Source organism: Homalodisca vitripennis, chromosome 6 (genome assembly GCF_021130785.1).
Source record: "Homalodisca vitripennis isolate AUS2020 chromosome 6, UT_GWSS_2.1, whole genome shotgun sequence".
Lineage (NCBI taxonomy): Eukaryota > Metazoa > Arthropoda > Insecta > Hemiptera > Cicadellidae > Homalodisca > Homalodisca vitripennis.
In genome coordinates this window covers 52,002,563-52,017,078 of record NC_060212.1, presented here as the reverse complement: position 1 = coordinate 52,017,078, position 14,516 = coordinate 52,002,563, and the positions used below count along the sequence as shown (strand labels likewise).

Sequence of the window (14,516 nt, the reverse complement as noted above, 5' to 3'; positions counted from 1 at the left end):
ATGCAGTAGAAAGGTCTATGATCAAATGTTAGAAATTCATGGGCAGGTTAAGAACATGTTTTGTAAGTCCTACACCAAAGATCGGAGTTCAGGCCGGGAGCGATAATCAAACAAAGACTGCTGACTTCATGACCGAACCGGCCTCTCTGACATCGAATTAGGCAGAACCTTCCGTCTAACCCTTGTATTATATTTTCGATTAGTCATCAATAACCATGAGTGTGAGAACCATTCCTGAACCGTTGGGTGCTTGACCAATCATAGGGCTTGGAAATTACGTACACTAGAAGGAAATAGAAGGGCTTTCCAGCTATAAGATTTTAGTTCGCTTTACTTTTAAATTTTAAATTTTTAAAGTCTGACTTTCGTTCTTATAATCCTTGCAATGGGATATTTTTAAAATGGTTGTTTATGTTATCTTCTACTTCTTGTGTAAAACCTACGTGCTATTTTTCCTTGCAAGTATTATTTACAACAAAGAAACCCCCAATATATGGTGAATTACGCCTTATAGAAAGCAAGTTACCGAAGAAAAGTTTTCCTTAACATGCTGTATCGTACTTTATTATTGTACTTTCCGTAAAGGCGTAGTGTTATAAGAATGGAAAGGACGCATCCTGTAAATTGACTTATAAAAGTCCTTTTTCCCAAGAAGCTGCCAAGTTCTTTCTCTATCGATATTTCGCTACAAAAATACATTAATGATCTAAAATACGTTGCATTCAGTATTATTAATTTATACAGCGTGAAGATTAATAATATATTAAGTCTACAACTTGCAGTATAAGTAATATTATGATTCAGGATTCTATTTCACTTCTTTGCTAATAAATATTTAAGCTATTAAAATTGAGATGTGAATTACTATTTATTATGTTTCTGAACCGTACCCCTTGCAAAATATCTCTAAAAGTTAATAGTAGCAGACATTTTATTTATCAAGAAGATTCTATTTTTTTTATTACTATACAATCTACAAAGTTTACCCTCTTATTAGTATTTACAGATTGATATTTTACTCAAATTAATAACAGCAATATTCAGTTTGTCGACAATTTTGATCAAACTTGTATGTTAAGTGACCCAGTTATATGGCCTAAGTTATAAAATATTTAAGTGACGAATTTCCAAAATCGTATAAATTAAACACGAATCCAATTCGCATATAATCATATTACAAATATTAACACATGAAATGATTAATAATTGTTAAATATTATAGTAGGAGACATAACATTGCAATCCAGGGTTGTGGCAATAAAATATTGTTTAAAGCACTTAGTTCTAAGTTATACTGTCTACAGTTTTCCATGAGTGTAGAAGATTAGGTTCTTTTGAGAGCATTAGCATTAAAACTATTAATTCAGATCTCTTTACATCATTAATAAATAATGAATCCAAACGATCAGGCTCCAAAAAAATATGTCTTATTCTATATTACATTACTCTCACTGGTATACGTATAATTTAAGTAATAATATTATAAAATTTTATTTTGATTCCATCACTCTTCAATATCTATTTTGGTATTTGTAAATACACTTTGGGCTAATTATGAGGGTTATGGTTCATTGTATATAAACCAGACTGTAATTTTTTTGAAATAATGAAAGAGGGACTGTTAAATAAACAGTTGTTGGCATAGTGTACAGAACTCTCCTAAGTACTTGAAGAGTGAAAGGACAAAAGGGTTACAAGAAGTCACTTGATAATTTGAAGTGTTTTCGTACGCTGGCAAGCCCAGAACCTCCCTAGAGGGTCAACCTTTTCAGCAATTGTGACACTGCAAAACGAAAGAATAAAATTTCAATAAAACATTTATATTTATTTATTATTTATTAATACATGTATTAACATTTTAATAATATTATAAATGTGAAAGTGTCTGATGTTTTTTATTTTTACTATTTACCACTTACTCGATTTTACTGAAATTTTACACGGACAATTTTGCGGTTCGTAGGATTAGTATAGGGCTATATTTATTTCAAAAATACCTCCGGGATACGCCTCATAGTTGTTTAATATTAATTGAATGAGCCTGTCAAATTTAAAAACTCAACATAGGCGTTGGAAATATAAGTCAATAGATTTAGAAGTGATCAAACAGGTGCAAAACCGCGTACGACGCCGCGGATAACTGCTAGCACAAGTATAATATACACCATGGTTATAATAGTTACTTTTTAATGAACATGGTATATAGTTTAATGACAATCCTTGAATATTACCGAAATAAAGACGCATACAACCATACTATATTTCAAGAAAAAAGTGTATATAGATCCAGCTGTATTTTCCTATATAAATATATAAGAAACCATCTTCACGTACACTCATCTGTAGAACAGTATGAGGTCCTAACTGTATTTATTGTGTTATAAAACCATAAAAGCAATGACATGTTATTATATTTCAGTGCTATGTTTGGGGATACAAATGGTATTTACTCCATGTATATTACAAATATTACAAAAAAACGGAAAATAATACGAAATATATTTGAAAATGTATGCAAACTTCTACAATGGTCAGACAATTCCTGTCAAACCTTTTACTTCAGTACACACTACATTCCTATTTTCTATCCACACAATTCAAGGTTTTAGGAGGTGATAAGTGAGTGTGTGTTTTGATTTCCCGCAATTGGTTATAATGTGATTATAAAATGGTTAAAATTATAATAGGACACATGTGATCAAAATAACCTTTAACATACAAAAAAATAGTAAATGGAACTAATATATAGAAACATTAAGGTATAAAATCTATTATAAACGTACCGATGGTATTTAGAAATTTCCAAGGTTTAGGAAGTTTTATTCTAGTGATCAGTAAGGAACCAAAAGTAGACTTTATCCCTGGGATTTGGTATATAAAAGACATTAAAGACATTAACGTCACAAACCGATGTTAGAATCTTCTCCTATCATGCGGATACACACAAGTGATGTACTCACTAAAATGTGACGGTAGCGTCATTGTCATCCTCGGGCGCCCATCTGGCCGTCACCTCCGTCTTGGGGGAATTGTCAGCGTGCATGGCCGTGCTCTGACCATAGAACATACTTAATATACTCATATTTGTCTTATTTCATAATACTTATCTTACGAGACACCTCAACAAATTTTTAAGTTTGTTTCTAAGTAAATTAACTGAATGGAACATTGTATGCAGCTTCTTCATTATTCTCTTATCTAGGAAAATAAGAAATAAAAATTCATATAATAAAAATGTTATAATAAAAAACTTGGGTGTTTATGGGAAATCTCAGCCATTCCTTAATGTATGCGTTGCGGAAAATACTTATCTTTTACTACGGAACTAATTAACTAATCACATAGAGGACGTGTAATATTCTCATTCTTATAATAATCCACAAGATTTTACTTATTTAATATGATAAAACTTACTCAGCTGGAAGATATAAAAACCACAATATAAAAGGTTTTAACTTGTACCCTGTATCTTGTTTTAGTTATACATATCTATTTAATTTTCTGTTCGCATAAGTGTTCATACATGTAAATGAAGCGTGCGCACATGTGCTGGGAATATAAATATTGAAATAATAATAATTTTCTCGATATAACAGTCGATTCAATAAGACTAATCTGCTGAATGAAACGAATTATAAAAAATTGCAATTTTTTTAAATTATTTTAGTTTTGATATTTTCCACAATTGATCACTTTATTGTGACTTCTGTATAAATTATTACATATGAAGCGTTCAGGGCTTGACAAAATAATGGAAGTTATTAATCTTATATCGTATTGTCAGTCAATATCGGAATCAAACGGTAGTATGCCCAGAGGGTGAACTTAGTTTAGTTCCCTCGTCAGGTTTGAAGAACTGATTATATACTGTTATAAATAACAACTAAAATAACAATTTATATATTACTGATATAATAATAATAATATTTAAATATGCAATAATCTTGACTAACCCCCTAATGAATAAATGAAACGATTAACGACCCGCCTCTTGTCTCGTCTCGAGACACGTACGACCTTTGCTCATGTGACGTCTACTTGGGTTACGGCGCGGTAAAAAGAAAACATCGCGGCTAGCGCCACAACCTCCCTTTCTGCGGGGCGAAACACGAGAGTAGATTAACCTTTAAGGCGTTGGGGTTAAGGAGGGATTAAGAAACCAGTATATGTCAGTTGATCAACATACTAACTAAATAAAATGCCTATGCAGCAGACAATTCGGAATTTTGGTGGCCCCTCTCCTAGTGAGGAGCAGATAACCTCTGGTTGGATTTACGACGAGGCGACGCAATATTGACATACAGGCGACGTGCCGTGACGAGGCTCCAGGGCCTCCTCGGGGAGACTCCCAGTGATCAACGCGACCGACTCAACCAGTCGTGAGGTTATCAGTAGTTGGGAGGTAAACGTACCTGCTAATATGGGGGAGCACAGGACCAGACGCCGTGGACAGAGCAGACTCGAGTTTTGTATAAAATTTACCAGCGTGGACTCTCACCTCCCCCTGGGGCGAAAGGTAATCAGAAAACCCATTACGGCAGAGGCCTCTTAGAGAAGAGAGTAGTGCACCAAGGCAGGGAGTTTGCGGTATAGGTTTTACTAGGATGGTAGTCTTAGATACGTAATACTACTAGTCAACTAAAGATTTTTGGGCCCACGATTGCAAGGTTGTTATATTTGGGTGGTACCAAAAGGTGAGCCAAGGCGCCACAAATGGCAAGTTGCCATTAATTCATGAGGTTTAAAAATTGTCCATACAGTCCGTAAACATTATGTATGGTTTACGGTCTTCAATGTGAAATAAACTTTGGGACTCACCTTAAACTGCAAGTAATTGTTTTGGGAAAGTAACTCAATTACCCATTGCAATCGAATAAAATTTAATCAATTTCTGATCAAATGTTACGTATTTGTGAGACTTGGTACTAGATAAGGATAGAGTTTAACCAAGGTGCACACCCATCTGCTCCAATTGTAAGTAAAAATATAATTGAGTGCATTTGACTTGGTATAAATATTACAAGTGCACGCTGGTAATCTGTCAAAAAGAATTCGGACTTCCTTCACAACCTCAAAGCCTACTCACCTTCAGCATCTGTCATGCTACATTTTAATATATTGGAATAAAAGCCAACCGAACAAACGAAAGCACATGCGAAACCAAACAATGAAATTAACCTAACTGTGAAAACAAGTAGTTGGCAGAGAAGAGGGAGAGTTGGGTATGGTCAATCACTCGTTTATGTGGAAATGAACTAATTTACTAATTAAAAAACATAGGTGACTACCCATTTGTAAATACTTTTTTAAGACGTGCGTCGATATTTATTGGTGAATGACGAAACTAATTAAAGAATTCCCCTTCAGGCCCATTTTTAGCTATTTCATTAACAATCTTAATAGCTATGACAATACATTATTAACAATATTATAACCCATCTTAACATAACATTATTATGAAATTTCACCTAAATAACAATATTATAAACCTCTTAATAAATAAAACTTACAATTTATTCCTAATAAGGAAAGATGAAAAGTGATAGGAGTAGTGCAGGTGAAAATAAATTATTGTAGTGTGATTTGCTGTTGGACACTCGTCTGCCTGGTCTAGTAACAGACAGCTGCCAAAGGTTTATAAGAGTGGAAGGTGCCCTACTCTATGGAAGCAAATAACAATAATAATAAAAAAATTATAAAAAAAACAATAAATAAGAATCCAAAAGAGGTGGACTAACTACATTTGCTGCTAAATTCCAATGCAAACAAAATTAAAACTCCTTCCACTCATATAAATCCCTGTGATCCACAACAAAGAGTTCCGGTCATTGACCGAACCCGGAATGTACACCACTCTAGGTGAGAACAAGACGCACCTTAGAATAAGAAGTGGGTCAGTTCGGCAATTAGTCCGAATGATGTGTAAAAAAATGAGAAGAGGGAAACAGAAACTTAATACTAATATCAACAAATGAAGGAACTCAAACCAAGATTCCCTCTGAGCATTAATATTTTTTCAAGAAAAATATTTTCAATTGTGATAAATGGGCCGAGTTAATAAATTTTCCAGTAGTTGCATTAATTAGTTTAAATGTAACTGGAGACATAACACAAGGTTCAGTCATTATGGCATTAGTGTCTAATTTGTTTTATCCAAGGGCAAGCCCCTTAGGCGCTGTAATGTGCCTAATCGGTCGCTATTTTGAAACTTACCGCACTTGCAGTTGTCAGTAATAATATTTTTATTTTGGTGTCGTTAGCATTGGAAATTAAAAAAAATTGTATGTAAGTTAGTATCACCTTGTGGAACCGCATCAAGTTTAAATTCTCCTCGGTAAAGCTTCTAAGTAAAGTTTTATTTGATCCAAAGTATTATCTGGGTCAATAGACCAGGCAATACATTTTTCCTTGGATTGTTTAGTGGTTAATATGTATGTCCAAAAACTGCCTGATGGACGACAGGGCATCGAATATACAGAGCCGCTTCTTCTGGTGTTACTTGGAGAATTCGTTTTTCCTTTGACGTTCATTTTATGTTTTTTTTTTTAATATATGCAACTAATATTGGTACTGTATAGCGCTACAAACATAACTACTCTATACGCAAATACTATCGATACACAAATTTAAATTATGGAGGTAGGAGGCTTAGTATGTGCAATCTTTGTGAGTGATTTAATGGAGCTACGGTACTGTAATGGACCCTTGAGTATTTATATTAATTACACTCAGTTTACCAGGACACTATGTCTCTTATTATTAAGGTTAAGACAGACGATTGTTGTCAAACGCGAATAATAAATTTGAAATGAATTATTGTGACTGTAAATGCTCTCCTAAGTTAATTATTTATTTATTTCCAACGGTAAACCATTGTAATTATACAACACATTTGACACAATAAGATGGCATAGCTGAAAATATATGTCATAGAAACAAATGTTAGTTATTATGCTTCTATAATAACTTCTCAGAGTAGCCTGAAGTCTATTACAATTTAAATGCGCTGGATTATACGAGGAACGTTCCAACATCTTGTGAAATATTGGTAATGGAACAAGAGAAAGAGATATATTCATACATCTACTCCTGACCAGACGCAACAACGATAAATATAGGTCCCACGTGGAATATTAGAGTCAAACACAGGAACACGAATTTTTAGGAAGGAAATTTCAGCTCAAGAAAACAACAAATTCTCAAGCACTTATTATTTAATCTGAATTATGGTGGAGTTAATAAAATCTTATCGCGCCTTGTGTGCGACTCTCCTAGTATCTGGATCTGCAGAATTATTGATTATTTATAAAATAGTTTATTAATAAAGGGGTTTGCGTAAAGTAAAACCTTTATTGTAAGGGTGGAGAAGGGTTTAGTGTATAAAGCATGAGGGGGACAACTGATGTAATTGTATAGATTTAAGTCGCGAGTACTCAATCAACTTGTCATTGTACGCGTTATAATTGTTTCAAAACATTTTGTTTTTACCAACAATAAGAATTGCAGCATTGGAAGATTTGGCTAAAGCATAGTTAGTAATATTGTGTTCCATTCATTGTTTCTAAGTTTACAACTATATTGGCAAAGAATTAGATAGAGCTTACAGAACTCAAAGTTGTAAATAAACCCGTGTCTTATAAACACTCTTAACCTTCAAAATCACGGGTGTCATGTCGCAATTTAAATTAAAACCCACCCTGTAAAAACGGTTAATTTGATGTTTCATAGTTAACTTGTACAACTGCATTTAATTCAAGGTGTGTGCACATATAATAAAACGAACCTAATAGTTTCCACAGTGCCTGTAATCACATAAGCTTTTATAAAATTAAACATAACTACTTATCTAACAGTTGTTACTTCTTTGCATCTTTTGGACAGGTATAAATCTAATGTTTAGTTTTTTATATTTTACTGCGATCTCGTTACAAAGATATAAAAGAATGTATTTAAAGTGAGAAATATATATGTGTGTGTGCGTGTGTGTGTGTTGTGTGTGTGTGTGTGTGTGTGTGTGTGCGCGCGCGCGTATGTGTGTGTGTGTGTGTGTGTTTTGCAAACACTTTAAATAGTATAGATGAAAAAATGTAACTATTGTGTATTTAAAGGAAACCCAATGGAAAATTTCACAATGTTACACGTCCTCAATTCCTGCGAGTGCCCTTGTGCCAATCTAAACTTAAAATCAATAAAAGACATCCGGCTTATGTTGTCAATCAGTTATTTGTTGCGATAAGAAGTTAAAAATCATAAAATGTTTAATTTGGGTCAAGCATAACGTTACAAAGAACATAAAAAGATTGTAGGACAAGATAAGGATAGATAAGATCCTTCGTTTATTGCCCTTATATTTTATAAATTGATAGGATTTGCAAACTTTTTCCATACGACACAAACAAATTTTTACAAATAAATTTAATTTATATGTACCTTAATTGTACTCGTAACTCTCTCATTTATTGTGTTAGTTCAAACCCATAAAAACATGTTTCAATAAATTTAAGCAACCTGCTTACAAATTATTCACTTAATTTCACCCTCAGATCATGACTGTGATTTAAGAATAATATTTCAATAAAATTATTACAAACAACTAAAATTCTTTTCCAAATTCTACCTATCTCAGTACACATAAAATAAAACATGTAACTAACTGCATGTAGTGTAAGTTACAGTTTAAGTAGCAATTAATTATAAGTTTATTACTAGTCTTTCATATACATATTCATACATGACATACACGATATTCATATTAATATACATATTCATTGCAAACATAATTCTTTTGGAGATCAGCATATTATTTGCAGGAATGCTTGACAAATAAAGGAACTTTAATTAAAAATTAATTACTACCCACTCTTAACAAAATATTTAAAAATATAAAATCAATAAATTAAACTGTGCACCTTTGCAAAGGATGAATATTGCAGATTTCTTTACCAGAAAGAAGAAATCATAATCAACTAAATTAATCAGTTTTATCCACTTGTAAAATATACGCATTGATTCGTATCTAATTTCAATAAAGCAATTACATAATAAAAGCGCATTCACTATTTTGTAAAACTGGTAAGCGTAGTTAATTTTAAATTTTATAATAATAATTTAACCTGAAGATACAGATTTGTCCACTTATGAATAAATTAGACCTTTGGGGGAAAGATCAGGTATAAAATTCTATCTTTTCTTTTTTCCTCAATTTTTGCTACAGTAAAAATAGTGAGTATAAAATTGGAGAAAGGTGTTTTATATAATATTAGCAAGCTGTAATTTAAACCATTCATTAATTTAAGGCTGTTCTTTAATGTCATCATATAGATTTAAACTTGACACCAAAATTATAGTTCAGGATTTATCATGTATCTACATTCATGTTACATCTGTTGAATCCTGTTCATAGTTAGGCTAATAAGTTTAAAGCTGGTGAGGGAATAAAATAAACACTTGAAGCCCACCAGAGCGTGAGGAAATATAGGAAGTTATTAATTTTATATTAATTGATAAATTGTTGCCCTAAAGGGAATATCCGAATCAATCAGTATAATGGCCAGAGAGTGTACTTAGATTTGTTCCCTCGCCATCTTTGATGAACTGATTTTAGTCTGATATAATTAGCAACTTAAATAACACTTTATATAGCCTATTACTGATATAATAATAATAATAATGTTACTTAAGTATTCAATAGTCTGGTCTAACCCCCTACTGAATGAGTGATACTAACAAAAAGACATGTTGGCAAAGTCTAAACCTTGAAAACACATCGGCTTAATTCAGGCATATTCAAATTACGGCATACTTCGCGAAAAAGCTATAATAAAATAATATAATTGGTTACAACAATTGTACTTCCCCACACTGCTGCTACTGCTCGGCCAGGGACCGTCGTCGTCTTCTACCGGTGCACGTCCTCGTGAGCTCTACTCGCGACTGCGATCCGCCTCTTGTCTCGTCTCGAGACTCGTACGACCTTTGCTCATGTGACGTCTACTTGGGTTATGGCGGGGTGGAAAGATTTCGTTATGACATTCGCCATTGTCTCCATATATATAAGGTACACATCTCTTATTCGGCTAAACGTTTTCACTGGAACTTCCCTCTGCAAATAAATGCTATAATTTCTTATATTTAACTGTAAGAAATTTTGTTAACGAGCGAATCATTAAAACGTTGACCAATTTATTTGTAATAAACGGCGTTCGTAGTATTTTATTTTGACAGGACGAGTATATAATTAGATTTATTTATAAAACCGAAATATATAGTGCTTTAAGAAAGGGATGTATGTGTAATACTCATTAAATTAAGCTAGTAAGAATAAAGGAACTGTATCTAAAAGTTGATCTAATCATTAAGTTGTATAATAAAATATGAAATAAATACAAACTAATCTAATTTTACTGTATATTATATTTCGTTTCTTAAAAATTAGAATGTAATTATAAAACTGGGTTATGAATTTAAATTACAAAAAATGTTACAAAAATATTTAACTGTGAAAAAAAATTTAAAACAACATGATTGTTATCATGTTTTAGGTAATAAATTATGTGTTATTGTTTACCATTATATAATTGATTGGACAGCTGTTTCAAAATTCCGCTCAATATTCTCACTTTATAAATTGAACAATTAGATCCTGGTATATGTGCTTCGGTTCGTTTAAACGCAATTTTAATTGAGATATATAAACAGTAAGACAATCTATTAATCTGTATTATACATACAACACTGTAAAAAATGTAAGGCTACTCCAAAATAAAATACATACAAACCTTGTGATGTGGAACGGCGATTCATTCAAACAATGATCATAATACGTACGTACTAAGACGTACTGACTCACGAACACCTGGAATCTAAGTACTAGAAGTGATCTTACACACACTTACACTGATCATAATACTTACATCTGGCCTGCCGAAGCAATTTATAATGCTGATCTTCCTGTTGTCTGTGTCAAACTCTCCGACAGCTTGACCGGTCTTGTCGTCCCGAGCCTGAATCATGAACCCCTGGAAACTGAGTGGAGGTAGTGCTCTTATATAGACGTACACCGCCTGATCGCTGTTGATGTAGGGTCTGTTGAGAGTAACTATGTAGGGCATGGGGTCGGTCTGGGGTTCAGTCAGGTTACAGGGGACCATGGATTCGCAGTTATCTGCCCAAGGATCCCACAGTTCATCTTCTTGAGTCTTGACCTCCAGAAGGATTGTTGCTGTCCACAAAACCGCCACTAGAGTCTGCATGCTGGAAGTTATCGACTCAGTTAGTGATACAATTAACAACATATAATATGAACGGACTTATTATACGTAATTTTTTATATTAAATCAAATGAATTTTCTATTCCATTATTTATACAAATCAATTATATTTTAAGTTCTTTTCGTTAACATTTATTCTTCAACAGAGAATAAAATTTTATTGTTATACAAATTTGTAAAGTATATTAAAAACTGTGATAAACATCATGCTAACTATACATGGTAATTATACATAGTATATATAAATTATCTTAAGGTTACACAAACATAGAGATTATGTCATAAAACTTTCAGTAAATACATATGCACTATTTTTTATATAGCAGCACTTCTGTTACTGATATCCATCAACAAGAGGAAATTATCCATACTAAATAAAAAAGTAACTTTAATTAGATTAAAACACTTAAAATGCACCAGGCCACTTTCTTCAAAGAACCAGTTTGAAAGGGGTTTAATAAGTAATGAATTTACAAACAATAAACCGGATTTTGGACTTGAAAATATTTACCTGTGATCGTTGCTACAACAGTGCACCAGGCAATGTTCCTGCTAGGACAAGTTTGAAGGCAGCTACGGACACGATGAGCCACAACACGTAGCCGAGAACCATCGCTCAGATAGTGGACAACTGTGATATCTCTATATCTAATCAGCTGCTAGCGATACCGAGCTATAATCTATTACTTCATTGCTATCACAATACGTATTTCGTCGATGTAATTTGATAAGAAATACAGATTCGGCACCTTCAGTGGCTTTGAAGTTTTTCACTACCAATAAATCATTTTCAAGATTGCACTAGTTTATATTCATGCAAACTCATAACTCCCCATTATTTTCAACACGAATCAAATCCACGTTTTGTACAAGCTATAAATAATTCAATACAATTTCGATAGAACCAAGATTTTGTAATCTATAAAATACTAAAATATATTTCAGATTAAAGTTTTTTAATAGATATTTTTGAGCGAGGTGGGGAGCCGATAGATTAACTGTCTAAGACGTTTGACTTTGGGTGTGAGTTGGAGATAGTGCAGGTTCTAATCCTGTTTATGACCGTATCCCATTTTATCGGATCCATCTTCCTTGTACTCTATCGTCTCTCATCCTTATTCTTTTTTTATAAGTTCCTCATAAAAAGAATACAGCTTAAAAGTTGCTCGGCACCTCCTTTATATATTTAAATGGATACAAAATAAATAAATAAATAAATAAAATTAACTCCTCCTAAATGGCTAGACTGATTTTTATGAAATATTTGAGAATGATTTAGATTGAAAAATTTAAGCGGTAACTAATTAAATTTGGAAGATAAAAGATAGTTCCTGCACATTATAAACTGCAATTAATAGACGATTTCGTGTACTGAATAGCCAAACACTATTTGAAGGCGCTAAGTAATGATGTATGTTTGTCTTTAATATATCTGGTTGAACTTATTATAGCTTAAGTGTTAGACCACTTTGTAATAAAATACATGTACGTGCAGCATGCATTCTTTATAATTTGTTTGTGGTTTCCAGACACCCTAGAATACAAAAAATTTTAAATCGCCCATAATTTAATTTATAAGTATGAGCAGTAATGACCATCGTGAAGTAATTTTCATTATTTATTAAATGTTACTTGAACTATTGAGTGTCTGTAAAATTGACATGATTTTTGGTGATACCTTCCATACTAGAAATGTCGCAACAGATTTTTTTTGTATAAATAGATGTTCAATCTAAGCCAAAATCAGCTAGATGAAAGTCCGTCTGAAACGTTTATTAGTGTCAAAGGTAATCTAATCAGTTGGTGATTTATGGGGGCTGAGTGTTACTTGCCCATATGTAAAAGTGTAAAACCCATGATTAGTTTAATGAAAATAGAAAAGAAAACTTTATGTGAGAGTGTAAAAGAAGTGAAACTCTTACAAAGAATGAGAACTCAGGTTCCTAATGTATACAGCTCACGCGATCTGCCGTGAGGCTTATCGTAAGGCAACAACAATCTCGAGTTGAAACAAGAACATTTGATAAAGAAAGAGGGTTTGGTTCTAGTAATTAGATAACAAGCATCGAGTAAGTTTGAGATGTATACGTAATTCTTGCTTAAGGCGAGAAAAAAATTAAGGAATCAAATGCGTTTAACTATATAAATGAGTTTTTGGCTTAGAATTATCTTTTATCGCAGTCATACTTAACAAATTTTTGTATAGTATTGTGGACGATCAAATTTATCAAAATATACCGTCAATTTTGTCTGCTTAAATTTTAGATAAACATTATTATATTGAAATAACAATATGGAATAACACATACAAATAACGAAAAATGAACCTGTAGACTATAATTGATCTTTTAAATAACTTTTCGTAACATTAATAATACACCATATCTGATTATGAAATGTAAAATTATTTTAGTGCAAAGCCTAACACAATTGAATTATTAATTAATTTTTTGTTTGTGATTGATGCGAATGATTGTTCTGTTCATTCATGAACTTATTCATCAATCATTCTACCTACACAGTCTTTGTTAATTACCTGGTGTGGTGCGTCTCTTTAAATAAAAACAATGTATGGATCATACTTTAAGGAGACGTTTATTTGGTGGCAAATAAAAATTATTACACTTACAACAATTATTTACCAAGAACCACAATAGCCTAATTACTCCCGGCGGAGCAAGTACTTTTTGCGATTCATTGTTTATTGAAATTAAATTAGTCTATTGCCACCTATACAAATTTAATGAATATATATATATATATATATATATATATATATATATATATATATAACTTAACTTTATAATTCAAAAAGTTTTTAAGGCTAGTTTGTTACTTTTGCATTTAGTTTATTGTACTTACTAAGATACCGTCAATTATTCGCGTCAATATACGAGTACAATAATAATGTAACTACATATATACAAAATACATTACAGTACAATAGGGTGGGAAGGACGACAAAGGAGAACCTGTTATAGGGGAAGTCAAGGGTCCAGCCTACACGTAGCCTCATATATTTTTACAAAGCTTTAGATGTTATTTGGAGAATACAAATCCCTATCCCTTGTTTTGTTAACGTAGCCTACTCGTATGTAAGATTCAAGTTACTTTGAAATACAGTTGTTTTATTTTAAGAAGTAAACTTGAATGGCTTGATAATAGAGAAACAAAATAAAGTACATTACACGCCTTGGACAAAGTGGGCTAGGTCACGAATATCAAGACTAAAAATACTAAAGCTTC

The 14,516-nt window shown here is 32.4% G+C and overlaps 1 protein-coding gene across 1 annotated transcript; it reads right to left on the bottom strand.

The window, feature by feature from the left end:
• Positions 1-929: 929 nt before the first annotated feature.
• LOC124364326 (putative defense protein) lies at positions 930-11,937 on the bottom strand. Its single transcript, XM_046819703.1, has 4 exons — positions 11,782-11,937; positions 10,914-11,253; positions 2,961-3,052; positions 930-1,783 (listed from the first exon to the last, which is right to left on the bottom strand). The coding sequence occupies exons 2-4, from the start codon at positions 11,250-11,252 to the stop codon at positions 1,702-1,704; spliced, it is 513 nt and encodes a 170-aa protein (XP_046675659.1). The 5' UTR covers position 11,253; positions 11,782-11,937; the 3' UTR covers positions 930-1,701.
• Between the last annotated feature and the right edge of the window lie 2,579 nt (positions 11,938-14,516).

What these genes read in the sequence shown, in the direction of transcription:
- LOC124364326 (XM_046819703.1), bottom strand. Translation starts at nt 11,252, where the DNA reads ATGCAGACTCTAGTGGCGGTTTTGTGGACAGCAACAATCCTTCTGGAG. An exon ending in ATTGCTTCGGCAGGCCAGAT is followed by an intron (nt 3,053 to 10,913) that starts GTAAGTATTATG and finishes TTCTATGGTCAG; the next exon opens with AGCACGGCCATGCACGCTGA. An exon ending in GACGCTACCGTCACATTTTA is followed by an intron (nt 1,784 to 2,960) that starts GTGAGTACATCA and finishes TTCGTTTTGCAG; the next exon opens with TGTCACAATTGCTGAAAAGG.